Source organism: Denticeps clupeoides, chromosome 14 (assembly GCF_900700375.1).
Source record: "Denticeps clupeoides chromosome 14, fDenClu1.1, whole genome shotgun sequence".
Classification (NCBI taxonomy): Eukaryota; Metazoa; Chordata; class Actinopteri; order Clupeiformes; family Denticipitidae; genus Denticeps; species Denticeps clupeoides.
Window position 1 is genome coordinate 16521407 of NC_041720.1, and position 19380 is coordinate 16540786.

General features: G+C 42.9%; 1 protein-coding gene across 6 annotated transcripts in view; it reads right to left on the bottom strand.

The window, feature by feature from the left end:
- Positions 1–1406: 1406 nt before the first annotated feature.
- Positions 1407–19380, bottom strand: part of LOC114803025 (kinesin-like protein KIF1A) — a 36809-nt gene continuing 18835 nt past the window's right edge. For 2 of the 6 annotated variants that reach the window (XM_029002281.1, XM_029002278.1), the window contains exons 25-47: positions 19051–19169; positions 18817–18902; positions 13772–13904; positions 13511–13682; positions 12447–12537; positions 12239–12357; positions 12094–12149; positions 11215–11323; positions 10700–10766; positions 9910–9994; positions 9661–9766; positions 9401–9424; positions 9059–9173; positions 8308–8441; positions 8099–8160; positions 6896–7041; positions 6651–6824; positions 5913–5984; positions 5518–5636; positions 5216–5329; positions 4594–4786; positions 3452–3570; positions 1407–3052 (exon numbers count right to left, since the gene is read on the bottom strand). In XM_029002281.1, coding sequence (XP_028858114.1) covers positions 3010–3052; positions 3452–3570; positions 4594–4786; positions 5216–5329; positions 5518–5636; positions 5913–5984; positions 6651–6824; positions 6896–7041; positions 8099–8160; positions 8308–8441; positions 9059–9173; positions 9401–9424; positions 9661–9766; positions 9910–9994; positions 10700–10766; positions 11215–11323; positions 12094–12149; positions 12239–12357; positions 12447–12537; positions 13511–13682; positions 13772–13904; positions 18817–18902; positions 19051–19169 — 2458 coding nt within the window. In that variant the 3' untranslated portion in view covers positions 1407–3009. Of the gene's footprint in view, positions 3053–3451; positions 3571–4593; positions 4787–5215; positions 5330–5517; positions 5637–5912; positions 5985–6650; positions 6825–6895; positions 7042–8098; positions 8164–8307; positions 8442–9058; positions 9174–9400; positions 9425–9660; positions 9767–9909; positions 9995–10699; positions 10767–11214; positions 11324–12093; positions 12150–12238; positions 12358–12446; positions 12538–13510; positions 13683–13771; positions 13905–18816; positions 18903–19050; positions 19170–19380 lie in introns of all 6 variants that reach the window. The other 4 variants (XM_029002280.1, XM_029002277.1, XM_029002282.1 and 1 more) reach the window with 2 other exon arrangements.

Genomic DNA, 19380 nt, shown 5'->3' on the forward strand with positions numbered 1-19380 from the left:
AGCGAATGCCCAATGGCTACCCTGCTACGATGAATAAACTCCAATAGGAGGCCTCCTTAGTAAGGTGTTAATAATTGAAGGGATGGGATTAAGTGTCCAGTAAAGCTACTAATACAGTGGTGGTCCAATGACTATGTGAAGACAAGTTGAAGGCATGGTGTGATTGGTGGGGGTCTGAATAGTTGTACTACAGTAGGAGTCTGTAGGAAGGGGATCTGTTTACCCATCTACACAATGTTGTCGTACGCCACATGGCTGTCTGCTCCGCTCTGTGCATGACAATGCGACTGCATTGTCAATCTCGATTAAAAGTCCAGTTGTATTAAACCAATTCTGGAGTCCACTGGGTGAGTGTGGGCGAATGCAATATAATGGTAATCTACATACATCTATATTTTCAGTGCTGCCAAACTGCAGGCATTTAGGGATATACTTCGTAATGAAATATGGTAATATGTTTTTCTAATACTCCATATGCCCTATATATATTATAGTATAGTTCACTAGAATTTGATTCAGAACTGAACAGAGCCATGCATTATAAGGTGTGCTGGATGTGCCACTTTCTCTGGTGTCATGTTTCCGTAATCTTCTATTCTATTTGTTGAATGCAGTTGATTGAAGTCATTCTGAACTGGTGATACACTTGATGTTTGCAAATGTGATGTCATGTGAATATAGCTCAACAACCTGTGAATGATCACATTTTCTGTGGTCATTCACTGTGGGGTCACGTTTTCTAGAAAGAAAAACCTGTTTGATTTTTATGTATATTTTTGGTGGATTAAGCCTTCACCTTTAGGCTTTGTGTATCTCGTCGTTGACTATGACTTGAGAGCAAGCCGACGGTGAAACCAGATCTCCAGTGTGAGTAGGAATAAATGGTAGATGATAGTCCAATACTGTGGCAGGCAGACATCCAGCCTGCTGTCAGCTCTGCTAATGAGTCTCTTTCATTTGGTGTATCATTTCTGACGCTCTGAGGTCATCATGATGTGGTGTGGCGTTTGATGATTTTATGTCAGGTCTATCAATTAATGATAAGTTCTTTATTAAATTTTAAAGGACAATGGACACACACACATACACACACACCACAATCGACTTTCTAAACTAAATCTTTCATACAAACCTATTATCATTATATTACTATTATATTGTAAGGCACAAACAAGTGATCTGTTTCTCAGACACTTCATCTGTCAGCAGGACTATGAAATAATAATCAAATAATTCCAGTCATGCTAATTAAAGGATTAGGATACATTTCTGTTCGCCAGTCGGATGACCTCAGTCTGAAGCGCTTTATTCGGACTCAGGTAGATTAGCTGGCCCTAAGTGTGCATTGGATTCTCTGTGTGTGTTTCCTATCCACATGGTCACTCGAGAAACACAGACTAAGCATATATTTTGACACATTTCACATTTATTACATACAGGACAAATCCACACATTTTAGAGAACACAAGTCCCGGAATGATGACTTTACCGTCTGGGGGACAGGGAGCGGGGTATGGATGGGCTTCATCCATAATTATTTACAAAACCTGAAAAATGTGTGAGATGGGCAGAGCACTTGGGTTATGATAATGGGTTTGCAGAGAAATGTGGACTGAGGCAGATGTTGAGGGAGGTGGTCAGGCGACAGCTGACCCCATGGTGCCAACCACAAGCCACTCAAACCAAAATCACAGTTTGCTGACTAGTTGGATTTCTTCATAGCTACGGGGCAGCTTTATATTCTACAAGTTCTTCATGGAAACAGCTAAAATCGAAACAAAGCATCACCCAATCGGTCTAGAGACAGTCCTCATAAAGCATAGGGGTACTATGCCGATGTAGAACCAGATATTCATTTCAGCACACAGCAAGGTTAAGTAATGGACAATATTGTGTATTGCAGCCCTGATGGAGCACTAGCACATGATATCCATTTATGAATATTTGATACTGAAATACTGTATTCTACTAAGATTTAATTATTTCAAAGCAAAATATGTATCTACAGCATGCCATCAGATACACAGAACGGCATCACATATCAAAATGAACAGGTAAGGCGGAGTTCAGACTACACAGCTTGTTGGGTTGCTGTACAGTTCACGCTACACTTTCTGACCTGTGATCGGATTGTAGGGGTTTGTACTACAGGGCTGAGTGGCAATGATTCAGCCCTGAATGGTCCACTTGGTCTTCAGAGCAAAACCATCAATTATGACACTTGAACAGTCTGCAGAGAGAGTTGGAGGTCCCGCCCCTTTTCATCTTCTGGTGTCCTGCACTCTCATTGGATGTAGCTCATGGGCGGCTCAAAAAGACATTAAGCATATTGATGCCAGTCATCAATGAATCTTGGCCATCTTTCAGCACATTCATTCAGGGACTTCCAATTACTGATACATTTGAGATTTTAACAAAAAAAAACAGCTGAGCACAGTAGATTTCTGAGCATGCTCAATGAGTTGGAAAGCTCACAACGGCATGCTCTGCACTCGCACGACTGGCAGGCCAGGACCAATGGCTGGCTGACCATGTTCACTGGCCATTCACATTAAAGAGGCACAAAACAGGAATGGGAATATTTTCTCATCAGGCCTATTACTGATTACATTAGGTCTTTAATAAAAGGCAACCAAATCTTTTCTTTTAAACTCAGTTGTTTAACCTCTGATGCAATTGATGTAAACTTGCAAACTTTGTTATAATGAAGTTTAAAAAATAAGTCAACCAAAAAAACTAACTAACTAGTGAAAATGTCAGTAAATAGTTAGGGAAATGTCCCTAAAGGCTTCAGAATTCATCAGTGACAAGAGATGTTTGTTTCTTTCCTCTTACAGACACACAACTGTAATTCTTCAATAAATGCAGGATAAAATATGACAAATGTAAATATCTGTTGCAGGCATTAGAGTTTCATACAGTGAAAGCTACCCTCACATGATGTAGGTACACATGGAGGTACTACAGTAATGTGTCCATCAGGGCATGGTGAGGATTCTGAGGTGCTTTTCACATTCTCATTTGTCCTGACTTTCTTCTGGACAGCCGGGACCTTCAAAATGAGAAGAAGAGAAGGGATATTTATTTAAGTATGAGTCAGTAGTAGTATGGATTTATTTGAATAGACGGATTTATGTGAATCTGTAAGGAGTCTTTCTTGTGTTATCTATTTATTTAAATCTACTAGTGAACAAGCCCAATGATGTTTACATGAAAACAATAGTTCATTGTTGGCCCATTTCTTCAAGACTAATTAAAACATGTTACAAAATATTGAAATTGTCGCCATGAACTGGAACTGTGTATAATTTTGTCTGGGCCCTGAATGTAATATGAAACCACCTTTTCTGCAATATTTTGAGGAAAAGAATGCATAGTATTCAGGTAAATATAGTAATTTAATATATTTTCTGATACATTGATACATTGGCCACTGCAAGGTAAACGGTACCTGATGGTCCCTGCCAGCAGAGGGTTGAAAGCATATAGCCAGTCATGCATCTCCTTCTCGGTATTCGCCTGGATGAGAATGCCGCGGTGCTCTGTGCAAACCGAAAATGTGTTGGGAGCCTAAAAATAGAAACACAACCTGGTCATTATTTATGCCATCAGAACAAGTATAATCAAGTGTCCATGGTATACAGATACAGATAAGATAAGATACTTGAAATCACAATTCCCAAAAATCAGGATAGGACCGAAACTCTAATAAGATAAGATAAGATAAGATAAGATCAACCTTTATTCGTCCCACAAGTGGGAAATTGCACTTGTCACGGCAGAAAATGGATAAAGGCAGAAGGTAATAGCAGCACAAAAAATAAGATAACAGATAATAGAGGAAACATACAGTAGAGGCCAAAAGTTTGGACACACCTTCTCATTCAATGTGTTTTCTTTATTTTCATGACCATTTACGTTGGTAGATTCTCACCGAAGGCATCAAAACTATGAATTAACACATGTGGAGTTATGTACTTAACAAAAAGTGGAGACCTGACCTCCACAGTCACCGGACCTGAACCCAATCCAGATGGTTTGGGGTGAGCTGGACCCCAACAAGTGCTAAACACCTCTGGGAACTCCTTCAAGACTGTTGGAAAACCATTTCAGGTGACGACCTCTTGAAGCTCATCGAGAGAATGCCAAGAGTGTACAAAGCAGTAATCAGAGCAAAGAAACTAGAATATAAAACATGTTTTCAGCTATTTCACCTTTTTTTTGTTAAGTACATAACTCCACATGTGTTCATTCATAGTTTTGATGCCTTCATCTACCAATGTAGAAGGTGTGTCCAAACTTTTGGCCTGTACTGTACATACATAGAAAATAAATGTTTCATTCATCAGATTCTTATCTCTTAACTCTTTTTCATGAACTAGTAAACACATTTGTCTTGACCGTAAAATTATAGCGGCTTTGCTCTGTTTACAATTTAGTTTATTGCATATAGTAATGTGTGTTATGTCATAGTTTTGAGTCTTTGTGTAAAAAATAGTCAGCAAAAAGAAAGAATGACTTAATGCATCCTAACTTTTTGAGTACAGCATATCAGAACTTGTGTTTTCTGTCAGTCTGTGCATGCACACGAACCCTCAGAAGGCTGTGGTTGTCCTCTCTGTAGTCCACCTGCGCGGTGGACAGGTTGATGACTGCACGCTCCACGGCATCACGCTCGCTGCGGTACAGGTAGACGTACGGCCGACGTACCACCACGTACCGCTTCACCCACCCGTTGGTGTGTGGCTCCAGGAAGAGCAGGTAGCCTTTCTTTGACACAATGGGACTAGAAAATAAAGGCCACTTTTAATGTTCAGTTCATTCATTCTGCAGAGGTTGAGTCCATGTTACAGTTTTCAAAGGGATTTGTAATATACAGTTTTTTAACTGTAAAAAATATAATCCGCTTTTTACACATGCATTTTCTTGGATTCTGTACTGTAAAATAATACAATACTAAAAATATTTATGCCAATATTTTCCTTTTTTAGAACGATCACAGCATAGTCTATTACTGGTGGTATAGGATACTATGGTAATTCCAGTTGGTTTGGTTTAAATGGAAGATTTATGGTAGACAATTGAACCTCACATCAGGTAGGACATGTTCATCTGTAATCTTTCGCTTCAAAAAGAACATTTGGCCTTGGGCAGAGATACTGTATGTTACCAAAAACTTGATGGTTCTTTGTTAACGTGGATGTTGCAGCCTCACCTCACTCTAATCTCTTGTATGTTAGGAACAAAGGTGCATGTTTTGATCTTTCTCTCCTCTGGACTAAAGGGGTCCAGATCAGGACTGGAAGCCCCAGAGTTAGAGCCCACACTTCTGGGAAGAAAGCAAAAACAGACAAGTGCGGTCCATTAACATGTGCAACTGCACTGCGCCTTTCTACCTGTCGAAACGAGTGAAAGGCCTGGCCGAAGAACACAACAACTAGAGACACAGCTTTTTAAAAAGTGCTTCATGAGGGGCATTTTGCATATTACATCACGTCAAATGTAAGGTGAACATACCTGTAGTCTGCAATGCCATAGTGGCCCTCCACCAGTGAGGGGCAGGTGGATGACGGGGTGAGCGTACTCAAAGTGGTGGAAGACGAGTCTCTCAACAGAGAGTCTGACATCTCAGAAAGCTGACACAAACACAAACATTACACAGCAGTCCATGTGCCCGCTCAATACAAAATGTGTGTTTTCACCCAGACAACACAGCAGAGATCCTTGAATTCCACGAAATTCTGGCTAAACAGTGGACTTTATGCTCTAAATAGGAAGCAGGATAAGTAATGTGGTTTGTGAATAAGTCGCAAACCATGCTGGAGCAAACCATGCTGGACTTTACACAAAGACTGGAGGAACCCAGTGGGTTGTGAGGCGAGGCTGGGGCAGGGACCATTTTGAAAGCTCACCTTGCTTTCACTGACACTTCTGCTCACCTGGCTGTACTCCCGGTCGAACGTGTGCATGAGCAGGCGCAGACACTAAAGGGGAACCAGAAAAAGAAGGGCTGGTCATTACTATTTCATTTCCATGGTTTAGTCTTTAAAAAAGAACATGGATCATGCATTGGATGGCAGTAATGCATGGAACGATTCGTCTCACCACTGCATGAGCAGCTGTAATTTACATGACTTTTAAAAGGAGATGCTGCGGAGGTGCTGGAATATGGAACCACGTGACCAGGTTAACTACGTAAAGCCAGCAAAGGTACTATAGACCTGCGCTAGTTTTAAATGTTGTAGTTGTAAGTGTAGAAGAACGTTTCTCACACAGTCTTACGGGAACCATGCACTTCATGTTATAAGTAAAACATTATATGTTTATTTCGTATTGCAAAACTTTTCAAGGCCTGAAAAAATTATTTTTTCAAATTCCATGACTTTTCCAGGTTGTTAATGACTGTTAGAATCCTGTGTATTACAACAAAGTGGCAAAATTGATTATCTATCGAACAGTAGTCGTGTTTCCCAATTAAATAAATGGCAGATACACTATGACAGACTGCGTCCAATGCTGGGCATGAATGGTATATTTACATATATGGGTATATATTATAATAACAGTATTAACACATTCTTCTACATGCTTCAAACTGTCCATGAATTCGTTGCTTTAGAACGCTGGTTTGTTGAAGTGTGTTGTGATACCTTCGCAGCCAGCTCCCTCTGCCTCTCACTGGGCTCGAACTCTAGACTCTGGGGCTCTCTAGGGGAGCTGGGGGAATCCAGTGGGTCTTTGCCACCGCAGATGGCCTCGGACCCCAACAGCATTGACGATTCCAGCTTCTCCCTCAAGAGCAGGTAATGGCGGGTTTTCTCCACCTGAAGAAAGACACATATCAGTAATACCCAAAACCAGCCCTGTTGAACACACTCGCTTAATGTTGGTCCACCTCCTGCAGCAAGCTGAGTTTCTCCAGCTCCCACTGATGATCCAGGATCAGGCTGTCACTACGTGGCCTCCACCCGGCCAGGTTCTCTTCCCCGCGTACGTATGCCACTGAAGTATCCAACACCCTCCTGCGGCGTCTCTGCATTCCTGATGCACATACGTCAGAATAAAAACTCATGCAGTTCACCATTTTCAATGCAGATCAACACACCCAGTTGCCAGTGTGACGTACTGCTATACGAACACTCAAAAGATGGATACATCTCAGCTAGACAGACTTAAGAGTCCCTTCAAAAAATCTGTTCAGCAACAGAAAAATATCACTGAGGACAATTTGAACCACATTTTCCCAGGTGAAGTGAAAGTCATTGTGAAACACTGCAGCACAGCACATGGTGACACAACGAAATGTGTCCTCTGCATTTAACCATCACCCTGAGTAAGCAGTGAGCAGCCATGAAAGGCTCCCAAGGTGCTGTGTCTGGGGACGGTTCCTTGGTGGTGTGGGATTTGAACCCACAACCTTCAGATTACAGGTACATTTCCTTACCCGTTAGGCCACTACTGCCCCAGGTGCATATGATGTAGATCATGAGTTCAATATTTTCACTGACACTATGAAGGTTTCAACTCTGCAAGTGGGGGTTGTTGGGTGGTAGTAGCCTAGTGGATAACACACTAAACTATGAACCAGAAGACCCAGGTTCAAACCCCACTTACTACCATTGTGTCCCTTAGCAAGACACTTAGCCCTGAGTGTCTCCAGGGGGGACTGTTCCTGTAACTATTGATTGTAAGTCAACCTTGATAAGGTGATAAATTACGTAAATAAAAGTGTGTCTTTTGGGTGACAGAAAAACTATCAAAACTATTTGCTGTGTGTGTATTGGGGTTGACGGCATCAAATCGGCAGTACTGGTGATGTGTAACAGCTCTGGGGGTATTTTATTCCGATATGCATCCAACATTCAAGTGTCCAGAACAATTTCCATACGGTAGGTAGTGCGTAGAGGTGGGGGTCCTGTTTTTTTCCAAACAACATTTTTTCCCTTAAATTTCTATGAGTAACATACTGAAATTATTGATCATATATCTGTCTGAATGTGTGCTCAGACACAATATACACTTTCTGGATCATAACCCTGTTCAACATTCCATAAAACCCCAATAAATTGCCGGTCTTTTTAAATGCCACATCTGTTACCTGGACTTCCAGCATCAGCCAGATGACAGAGGCTGGTTTCATACATGCCAGTCACACGATTGCTGCTGACAGACAAAGAAAAAAACAGATATAAATATATAAAGAAATAATTAATTTCAGGTCAAGTCATTGTTTTCAGTTGAAGTCTTTGGTTTCCTAGATTCGCTTCTGCTGTTCTCAGTAGCCATAATCTAAAGAAGTGCTCTCACCTCTCGGAGGGTCTGAGCATGCCTGTGCTGAAGAGGTTCCTTATGGAACGGCAGGCCGGCAGCTTGGCCTCGCGGGAGTAAAACATCATGCAGAAGTCCTTGGTTATCACTGCTGGCTGGTTGCAATTCTCCAACTGGATTTAAAAATAAAAAAATGGTACACACACAGATCACACATTTTAGTTAGCGTGTTTCAATGACAGCACTAAGAAACACATGATGGTCATCATTTTTGTGCATTAGGCTCCCCTGTCCACTTACTGACCCAAGCAGAGTGGGTCATACAAAACTTCCTAGCTGCTCAGCACAAAAACAGAACAGAACAGTTCCACTGACCCTCATTCATTCTATTTTGTTTATTGTATTGTCTAAATGAAAAGGACGTGAGTTTATTTTTCATGCAGCCATGAAAACAATACAGTACAACACCCACGTAAAGTTCCCAGGTTCTTAAAGGATTCAAAATATGCCACAAATGTGTTCAAAACACATTTGATTAAGGTCTAGGCTATGCAATTCTAAAAATGGCAACGTATTAAATGTTTTTGTAATGGTGTATTAAGTGAGTGTTGCCAGATTGGTAGAAATAACACAATTCAAATGCCAAAAATGTAATACATTACATTAAAATAGTCTACCTTATCCCCCAAAAAGGGAGGTTGGGATTCGATCTTTATTCAACTTCTTAGATTCATCATGGTATTACAGTATGATTAAGTGTAAGTGTACAAGAATTCAGGGTAGCACGTACCTCCAGATAGGCAGACAGGGTGATGTAAATTTTCTCTCCATAAGGAGTCACACGGTTGAGCAGCAGGGAGTTGTGCATGGAGCTGTCCCACGCTGCTTCAAACCGATAAAAAGTCCTAGAAGGTAACGGGAAGACCTCAGTGCAAGAGGTACTCAGAGTATCTGCAAAACCTAAGTGGTAATTACCACATATTTGCACATACAATTAATTTTAAGTGATTTAGTTGAAGGTACTTTGTGTGTCTGCAGACATCATGCAAATGTGTCACTGAAATCACTGTACGAATGCAAGACTGGATCCATTTATAGACTGGACACAACAAAAACACAGACAGAAATTTACCTATGATCAAGTCCCAGCGAAACACTAGACGGTGAAAGTAATAAACAGAAAATAAAGTTGATACATGAGGTAAACTGCAACTGCATATTGGTCCACTGTTCACAACTGATCAAATTTCATTCATTTTATTCTGCCCTATGCAACATTCACCATACAGTGAATTTTTGCATATTTTGAAATAAACACACTTCCCAGATTCCCATTGAAACCACATGTCATTCTGTTAAAAGTACTTGTGTGGTGGGTGGAGAAATGCTCACCTGTCACCATAAGAGGGTCGGATGTAATCCATAGACAAGATGTTGAGGGACAGTATGTTGGGGTCAATTATGGTCTCATCTGCTTCAGGTTTGTTGCGTATGCGTCCTGAAATAGGAAACATCAGGGTGAAGAAAATTAACATTTGATGAAAATTTTCGAAACAGCAATCATTTCAATGTTCATTTTTTTCTATCTGTTAGAACACAAACAGGGAAAAATATTAAGTAATATCTTTCTCCATAACTCACCAATAACCAGTTCCCTGACTTCCTTCCACTCAATATCATTTCCCGTTTCATGTGCAATGGTCACTGTGATCCTCCTCTGAATTCCCTGCAGGGAAAAATGTCAAGTCTCACTCTTCTGATGGACGTCATACAACAGTCAAAATCTTTGCGCTTTTTACTTTACTGCTCTGTTTTTTTTTTTTATGGCTCTTTTCTTTAAAATGAGTGTCTTTCACTCATTTGCACACCATCACCCTACCAGTTACACATATTTTATGTTAAAGACGTAAAAGTGTAATATTTGGTTATGTTTGAAATATTTGCATTTTGGTTCATTGTACACTGGCATCATTTGCAATACTGTGGTTTGTGGCAGTCGCAAAAAGCATTTCACTGCACATCATACCGTGTATGACTACGTATGTAACAAATAAAATTTGAATTTGAAACGGTGACACAACAAAATGTGTACTCTGCTTATAATGATCACCCTTGGTGAGCAGTGGGCAGCCATGACAGGCGCCCGGGGAGCAGTGTGTGGGGACGGTGACACCTTGGCGGATCAGGAATCGAACCGGCGACCTTTTGATTACAGAGCCGCTTCCATACCCGCTATTCCACCACTGCCCCAGCAATTATTGCCACCCTTATTTGCCACCCTTATGAGAGCATACTCTATTTTATGTACAGAGCATTTTCTATCTGGAAATCTATCTTGGTATCATAGATGATAAGATGCAACTGCATACATGTGTTCGCAAACTGCAGTCTGAACTACTCCTTTGAGAAAATACAGACAGTGAGCTAATACCTGATGTAGAAGGAAGGTTCCTTGACATGGCATCCCATCTCTGTGATCCACCACTGCAGGGATGTAGCTGGAGATAATAGTACATTTGGATAGGAACACATTTTCTGCCATTTCATGCAACCAAACCAGTAATTAATTCAAGACACACAAAACATAAGTTGGTACATGCATTGTTAAAAGATATATCATATACACTAAAAAATACAAAACTAATTGAAGAATTCAATGCAATCCCTGTTGTCTACGGTGGTGGAGAGAAGCAAAGAGTGTGAAATCACAGCAAAAGCTCCCTGCTTTGGAGAGACTCAAATATTCAAGCTTTTTGTTGTTCTTTATTAAATAACCTCATGTGTGTTACTGCATAGCCTTGTCTTCAGTTTTGTTCTATAATGTAAAAAATTCAAGACCCATTCATGAGTAGGAGCATCCCTACCTCTGATTAGTATTGTATACATAACATATGGAACCTTTTTTCCTTTATTCTAATAAAATAAATGTGTGCATGTGTAACTCACTCTCCATTTGCTTCTAGTTCACAGATCTCAAAGAAGACCATGAGGTCATATTTGCAGTGGCAGGGCCCAGTGGTGGGTCGGTTCATGGTGTTGATCTTTGTGGCAGGAACTAAGAGAAAAAGCCATGAGGCAATTCATCATCATCTTCTTCAATGTTAAATTCAAATAGGGCCCAGTTCACATTATGCATTTAAGCAACATGCATACATGTACATTAATACATACTTTCACTCCACTCCCAAATAACTTTGGCAACTTAAAATAGAATTTTGGTCAAACAACCTTGACAGAAAGTATATGATTCTAAAAAAGTGTTCGGTGTAAATACGGAATTTCTCTGAATGAATGACAGTGTCACTGCCCACCTGAAATGGCAGGATGTGCATCCATCAGCTCCAAAATATTCTAGTACAGTGGGCTTCCATGCCTGAATTTAGACTGAAATTGTATAACTGAACATGTTGTGATTTTGGTGCTTTTTTACATTTTTTTATATTGTGTATGACTGCTGCTATTTGGTGTGCATGAGCGAAGCCAAGGCTAAAGACTGAAAAGCAATAAGAATGAACTTAATCATGTATTTTCCTGTATCTCTTTTTTAGAAAAGAAATTCCATTTGTGGGAGAATATTTACTTTCACTCAACTACATTTTAAAGTAATATATATATATATTTTACACTCCACTATTTGTGGCAAAATCTGTCATTAATTTTTACTCATGAGTGTGGAAAAACAAGTTGAAACAAGTGAGAATGCAGCAAGTTCCTGACTTGGTGAGCAACCTAAAATTAATTAACTAAGCAAGAGCATTTAATGAAAATACAGCATTTCACTAATGAATGTGGAAGAGTCAGAGAGTAGATAACTGAATTTCTCACCTGGTTTGGACAAGGGCATGATCCTAGGGGACTGCCTCCTAGCAGGCCGCAATGGACTTCACAGTGAGGATTAGAGAAAAGACATGAAATTAAAGAGTGTTTCCATACTTTAATATTACTATCACATTGTATGTAGCATACATACCTGATTAGGTCTTTACAAAACTGTGGGAATGGCTGCTTCTGGTAATGTCCAAACACCTCAAACACTAGAGGCTGAGTCTTGATGTATTCCACAAAGGACTTGGTGACCTCCACAGTGATCTAACAAAAACACAAACAGAATGATGCTGGGCAGAATCCTCCACATGACAAAATGGAATATATCTTTCTGTGGTGTTACTTATGCCTACATTCTGAACATGATAGAACCCTAATGGAGGTCCTCTCCCAGTGTTCTTCAGTGGTTCTGTGGAGAACGCCTCATCATGTCGGTGGATGAAGCTGCATGTGGGGGTTTTTGTTAAACATATCAATTCATTATAATTATTAAATTGTGTAAGTGATTAAAAAATGTTATCCAATTAATCAGAAATAATAACTTAATTAAAGGCTGCATTGTCATTAATCATGAGTTTAAAATGGTAGTGTTTTAAAAGAACTAAACAAATGTGGGTTGAGGGGTGTAACTGTTGGAATGTTACATTTACATTTACAGCATTTACCAGTCGCCCTTATCCAGAGCGACTTACAATCAGTAGTTACAGGGACAGTCCCCCCCTGGAGACACTCAGGGTTAATGTCTGAAAGTTGAGTCATGGCAACTGGTCTTTCTTTAATGTAGAGACGTTTCATTCTGCATCCACAGAACTTTGTCAATCTGTTCTGTCAATCAAGTTCTGTGGAGGCAGAATGAAACGTCTCTACATTAAAGAAAAAAGGCTCAGTTGCCATGACTCAACTTTCAGACAAATTCACCTTGATGACTGAGAATTTTCACAAGACACTCAGGGTTAAGTGTCTTGCTCAGGGACACAATGGTAGTAAGTGGGGTTTGAACTTGCTACCCTGTGGTCTTCTCTTTCACTAGGCTCTGATGTTAATATGACCATCTAAGTCACTTTGATGTGTTTGTTTTTGCTGCGTGTATGAAATTTATCTCAACATAAATGATTAATTGGCATTAAAGCATAACAATGCATTATTTACATTAACATTATAACCTGAAAAAAACTCTAGATTTCAGGATTACTAGTATTTTTAAATTATATTTAAGTACTTTAAAGTTCCGCAGATACCCTGCATACTAGTAACAGTCATTTATCTAATTATTCAAACAAGGTGCTATACATTTCAAATAACATGCACTAATATGTTATCAGTTACTAACTGCACATGTTGAGAGTTAAACATATTTTTCATAATAAGTCAGAAAGCTTTGATCAGTGGCAGAATTTCAAGTTTTGAAGACACTCACTTGAACTGGCAGAAGATGTCGGCATACTCAGCAGAGATGCTCGAAGCCTGGAGTACCGTCACCCTGAAGGTGAACTGGCTGCCGATCTTCAGGTTCTGGAGGCCTTTTTCCTGGCCGCCCTCCAGGGGGCAGTCCAGAGCACTCTTTAGGGCGCTGCCTGGCTCGGGCGTGGCTGTGCAGGAACAACACACAATACAATTGCAGGCAGGCACACACGTGTGTGCACACCGTTTTTTTTTCCAGGCCCAGTGGCTACGGTACCTGCACAGGTGTTGTTGTTGACCTCATCTGCGGACAGGTCCATCTGACCCTCCATCTGGCCCTCTCCTTCCACGATGCGCAGTTCCTCCTGAGAGGTGTGAGACTGGATCAGAGCACTGGACTCAGTCTGAAACTGCAACCAGAATAGACAAATTCAAATGACACAATACACAAATACATACAAATAAACCAACTTCACACTCTGTTTTGGTCAGTCTCAAGTGTCTATAATTTGACACAAAGGCTACAGTGCAGGAGCGTCGCACTGTAAAAATGGTTTCAGGTGAAATCACTGCCAAGTCCACATTTTCCATCCTTGAGAATAATCCGATTACAAGCCCATTCTGCTACTTATAAATCTGCCACAAAAGCATTTGACAGATCCTTCAAAAAATAAAGGCAAAATATTGGTTGGACCACCTTAAGGTACAGAATCCATTCACTGTAGTGATATTTTAATAAACTTATATCATATCATAAGATTTATTTCAGTCCAGAGTTGTGCTAATTCTTCAGCAGTTCTGATGGGAGCGTTTAATAAAGAATTAAGTCTTCTCCAGCACATCACAAAGATTCTAAATAAGTTTAAGGTCAGGACTCTGTGGTGCCCAATCCATCTGTGCAAATGATGTCTCATGTTCCCTGAACAATTCATTAACTATTACACCCATCCATGTACATTTACATTTACAGCATTTATCAGACGCCCTTATCCAGAGCGACTTACAATCAGTAGTGACAGGGACAGTCCCCCCCTGGAGCAACTTAGGGTTAAGTGTCTTGTTCAGGGACACAATGGTAGTAAGTAGTATTTGAACCTGGGTCTTCTGGTTCACAGGCGAGTGTGTTACCCACTAGGCTACAACCACCCAGTAATGGAAAAGTGTGTATATTCAGGCGTTCAGCTGACATAACTTCATTGCGACGTAATGTTGACAATACCAACTGAAGCAACCCCCCGATCCTAACACTGCATGCCCAGACTTGCACATTAGGGACCATGCATGATGGGTGTTTCATGCAAAGACTGATGACCCCATCGCTCTAGAACAGTGTGAGTCTTTATCCGTTTAGTCGATTATTTGTGCTTCCTAGCAACTTGACACCTTTTTACACATATTCTCACTAAAAAGGGGCTTTCATGTGACCACACCACATTTTTTGAATGGTGTATGTGGAAATGCAGAGCAGTGCGTTCAGCTCTCCATTTCTACCATTTGACGTCACCAAACGTCGAGTGGTCTCTGATTATTCTCCGACACACCACGCCACAGCACACAATGCACGCAGTGAAATGGGGTCTCTGCATTTAACCATCCCCTAAGGGCGCAGTGTTGGGGACAGTACTTTGCCGGTTCAGGATTTGAATCATCAATCCCCCTACTTATCGCATGCACTCTGCCATTTGAGCTAATTCCCCTATGCTGATGATGTATTGAGGTACTAAATCAGTACCAGCTAACTATACCAGTGTTTTGAAATAGCTGGTATTAATTGTATTAAGAAGCTATGCGAATATTTCAAAAGTGTTGTCCAAATCTAAAAAAAGTGTAAGATCTCTCATATTCAATACTCAAAAATATACGTTGATATATATCAACACAGCCAATGCTTTTTTCCCTATTGTAAAATTAAAGAGACCCTGTGTTAAAGATAAAACTCACTTGAATATAAAATATGAAAGATCATTACATGGGGTTACCATGAGTTATGCCCATGGTAATCTAAAGATGATATGGGAAAAAGACCTTCCCGAGGTTTTGGATGGAAAATTATGGGACGGGATTCTTTCCAACACAGAGGAAGCAAGAGGCAAATTTATTCAATCTAAAATTATTAATCATTAATCAAACAAGACTGCACAGAATAAACCTAGTTAAATATGACTTCTGTTGGGAAAGTCAAACTGAACAAGGCTTTATGAACAAGCCCTGGTGGAGAAATAGAACAGCCATTGTTCTTATGCCATACATGCCAAAGTTTTAATGCCTGTCTGAATGTTTTATTATTATGTTTATTGTATTATGTTTGTGTTTACTGTATTATGCTTGTATCCTTTTATTTATTTATTTATTTGATTTGGGTGTGAGTGTGTGTATATATATATATATATTCCCTTTAATTTTCCATTCTTTGAATTGCTGTTTTCCTGTTAACAACAACAACAAAAAAACATTTAGAAGGTCTTTACTGCATCAGTTAAATATTATCCACTGAAGTAATTAACTAATCAAAGGCTCTTTGCTCTATTTGGTCATTTAAATTCAGGTGGCGACTTAGTTTGGCAGACTTGAAAGTTAATTCTTGCACGTTTATATTTGTCAGGATTGACTACAGCTGTGCTTATCACCGGTGGCCAATCCTGACAGCGCTTAAATACCCTAGTTTTCCGCCCCTTCAGGAGGGATGGCATTTTCATGGACGTTAGCGCACGTATGTGAATGTGTTTTTGAGTTCTGGCAATTGCAACACGCCTGTGGGCTCGTTTATGTTCTTTCATTTAGTTAAACTGTTTTCAGCCACCAAGCTGCGTTTATGTTTGTTTATTGTTATAATAAAACCCCTTCCCAGCATGTCAGACCTTCCTTCCTTCCCCGTAGTCCGTAGTCGTGACAGAATGCCGTCCCTCTCGACAAAAGCGGCGAGGAAAAAAGCAGAGGAGAAGAAACGCCACGAAGGACACAGCCCAGCGCGACGAACGCGGACACCGGGGGGAGACACGCCGCCCGTTCTGGTAGAGCGATTTCTCCCCGATAAGCCGTGGTACGCGCCGCCGCGTGATGACGTCACCCCTGGGAAACTCCGCGAAACCCAGAAGCGACAACGTTGGCGGGTGAGTGGGCGGAGCGAAGACGTTGGCCTCGACAGCAACGAGGAAGTGACGTGGGCAGCGAGCGCAGAGGATGCGACCCCCACGATCTTCGCCATGTCGAGCCAGGAACTCTGCACTCTGCTGGCCAGGCTCCCCGTGGACTGGGACGACACAGACGATGACGAAAGCACGGGAGACGAGAGTTGGGCTCCGCCCATCGCGCCCGTCCACGATCGTCGCGAGGTCCGTGGGGACCCATGTCACTTCCAGGGGGGTGAGCGACGACCACAGCGGCGTTCCTCCAGCAAGGAGATGGGTAGGCTCCAGCCCGAATGGCCAGAGTACTGCCCATGGGAACTGATCGCGGCTTGGGTCCAGGATGTCCGCAGGGTGGACGACCCTCAGAGTCACAGGTGGCTGGTCGGTGCCGGGATGGCTCCACCCATTGCGTGCGTCCGAGATCGTTGCAACATCCGTGATGACCCACGTGACTTCCGGGGGTATGAGGAAGATGAGGGAGACACGGACGACGACGAAAGTGACGAAGACAGTGTGCTCGTCCCAGATAGTCACAAGGTCCGTGGAGACCCACGTCCCTCCCATCAGTGTGGGGACAGCTGGTGGAAGAGGGCGACGGGAGATCACCACCATCCTCACGTGTCTGTCCGGGTCAGCATGGGGCTGGGGCGCAGCCCTCTGGCAGCAGGGAGAGACAGACGGAAGAAGTTTTCCGGACTTCCTGCCGAGACTGAGGGCGGAGTTTGATCAGCCAGAGCCTGAGCCAGGGATCGAACTCTGCCCCTCCACCACGTCCAGCGCCAGTCAGGATCCGGAGCAAGAAGACCAGCATTGGTGGGCGACGAGAAGGTCGCTCCTCCTGAGATCCTGGCTGTGCCCCCTGAGGAGGTCCCGGAGAGCCCAGAGAGGGAGCCAGACGACCCTCTCTTCTGTCTGTCTCTATCTGTGTGTGTGTGCGTGGTATATGTGTCCGTATGTCGCCCCCACTTCCCCTCTTTGTGTCCACCAGATGGCGACCCAGCAGCGGAGCCGAACCCCGGGGAGGGAGTTCCTAACCTGACTGTACTGGTCCAAGACGAGGTGGACAAGCCCCAAGGTACCCCTAAGTCCAGCCGGGGGGGGTGCTCCCCCAATGAATTTTTTGGGGGGGTGCAGTTTGGGTTGGGGGCCCCTCCTGAGGGGAGGGTAGGTGGGGAAGCGATGGCGCTGGGTCCTCCGGTAGCCGATGAGGAGGGCGGGCCAGGCATGGGCCTGTGTCCCCTGGTAGAGCCCCCTGGTAGGCATGAGGACCCAGCTGGGACAGGCAGGAATAGGGCCTGCTTGTCCCAACGGACGCAGAAGGGGCTAGCCGGATGGTCTGGCAATGCCCCCCCTTGGCACCAGGGCCGTGCAGTGAGATGGGCTGCACGTGCCGAGAAGGCATCAGCCTGGGGTGCCTGGAACAGTCGCCGGAGGCTCCGGGACAATCTCCCTGCGCGGTGCAGGGGGTGACACAAGACGTGTCAGAGGGGACGTGTGGAGACAGGGCCCACACGTACCCAGATGGATCGGCCGTGATTATTGTGTGCAGGTACGAGGGTCCGGGGCAGCCATGCGGGACCACGCCGGGGAGCCAGGCCGAGGGACCGGGGCCGCCACGCCTGACCACGCCGGGGAGCCAGCCCGAGGGACCGGGGCCGACACGCCTGACCACGCCGGGGAGCCAGCCCGAGGGACCGGGGCCACCACGCCTGATCACGCCGGGGAGCCAGGCCGAGGGACCGGGGCCGACACGCCTGACCACGCCGGGGAGCCAGCCCTAGGGTCTGCATTCTGTCACGTCTACGGACTTACGGGGGAAGGAAGTGCAGAGGTCTGACATTCTGGGAAAGGTTTTTTATTATTAAATAAACACAAATAAAGAATGGCGCGGTGGCCGAAAACAATTTAACTTAAATGAAGAATGTAAACAAACCCGCAGGCGTGTGGCGATTGCCAGAACTCAAAAACACATTCACATACGTGCTCTATCGTCCACGAAAATGCCGTCCCTCCTGAAGGGGCGGAAAACTAGGGTGTTTAAGCGCTGTCAGGATTGGCCACCGGTGATAAGCACAGCTGTAGTCAATCCTGACAATATTCACCTGCTGGTTTTGATTGGTCGTTCTTACACTAAAACCCTACCTTCTAACTTCTCCTTTGAAATCCTGTAAAATAAAAAAGATACAACCAGCACCTTTTCAAACTGGTGGTCTTCAAAGGAGATCTTGGCGGTTCCTGACTGCCGAACTCCAGAACCATAATCAGGAGCCTCTTCATCAGCTGTAAGTGAAAAAGAAAGCACATCAGTGCAGTGCTACTCCATTAGCTACTTCAGTGAGTGAGTGTTCTAATTCACATTCAGCGTTCATCGGGTATAAAACAACTAGATCAGAAACCGAGGAACCAAAAGAAGATAGGGTTTCCTCACCTGAGATGGCCTGCACCGCCACTCTGAGGAAGCCCTTCACCTCCCCCTTCTCACTGACAATGGCCACACGGTGCACAAGGGGCACTGGGTACAACAGGTTGCTCAGATACACAAACGCTCTGTGGCAGAAAGAGAGAGTAAAGCAACAGAGAAATATTCAGGATCTTCTTTTCCACACCATGGAGTGGTTGTGAAAAGAGCCGCCCCTTAGGAAACAAACGTATATTGCTATATACTAGAATTTATATTGCAATATATTTATAAATATATTTCAATATATGAGAAACTTCCCTATATATTTGCAATTTAATTTATCAGTATATACAATAA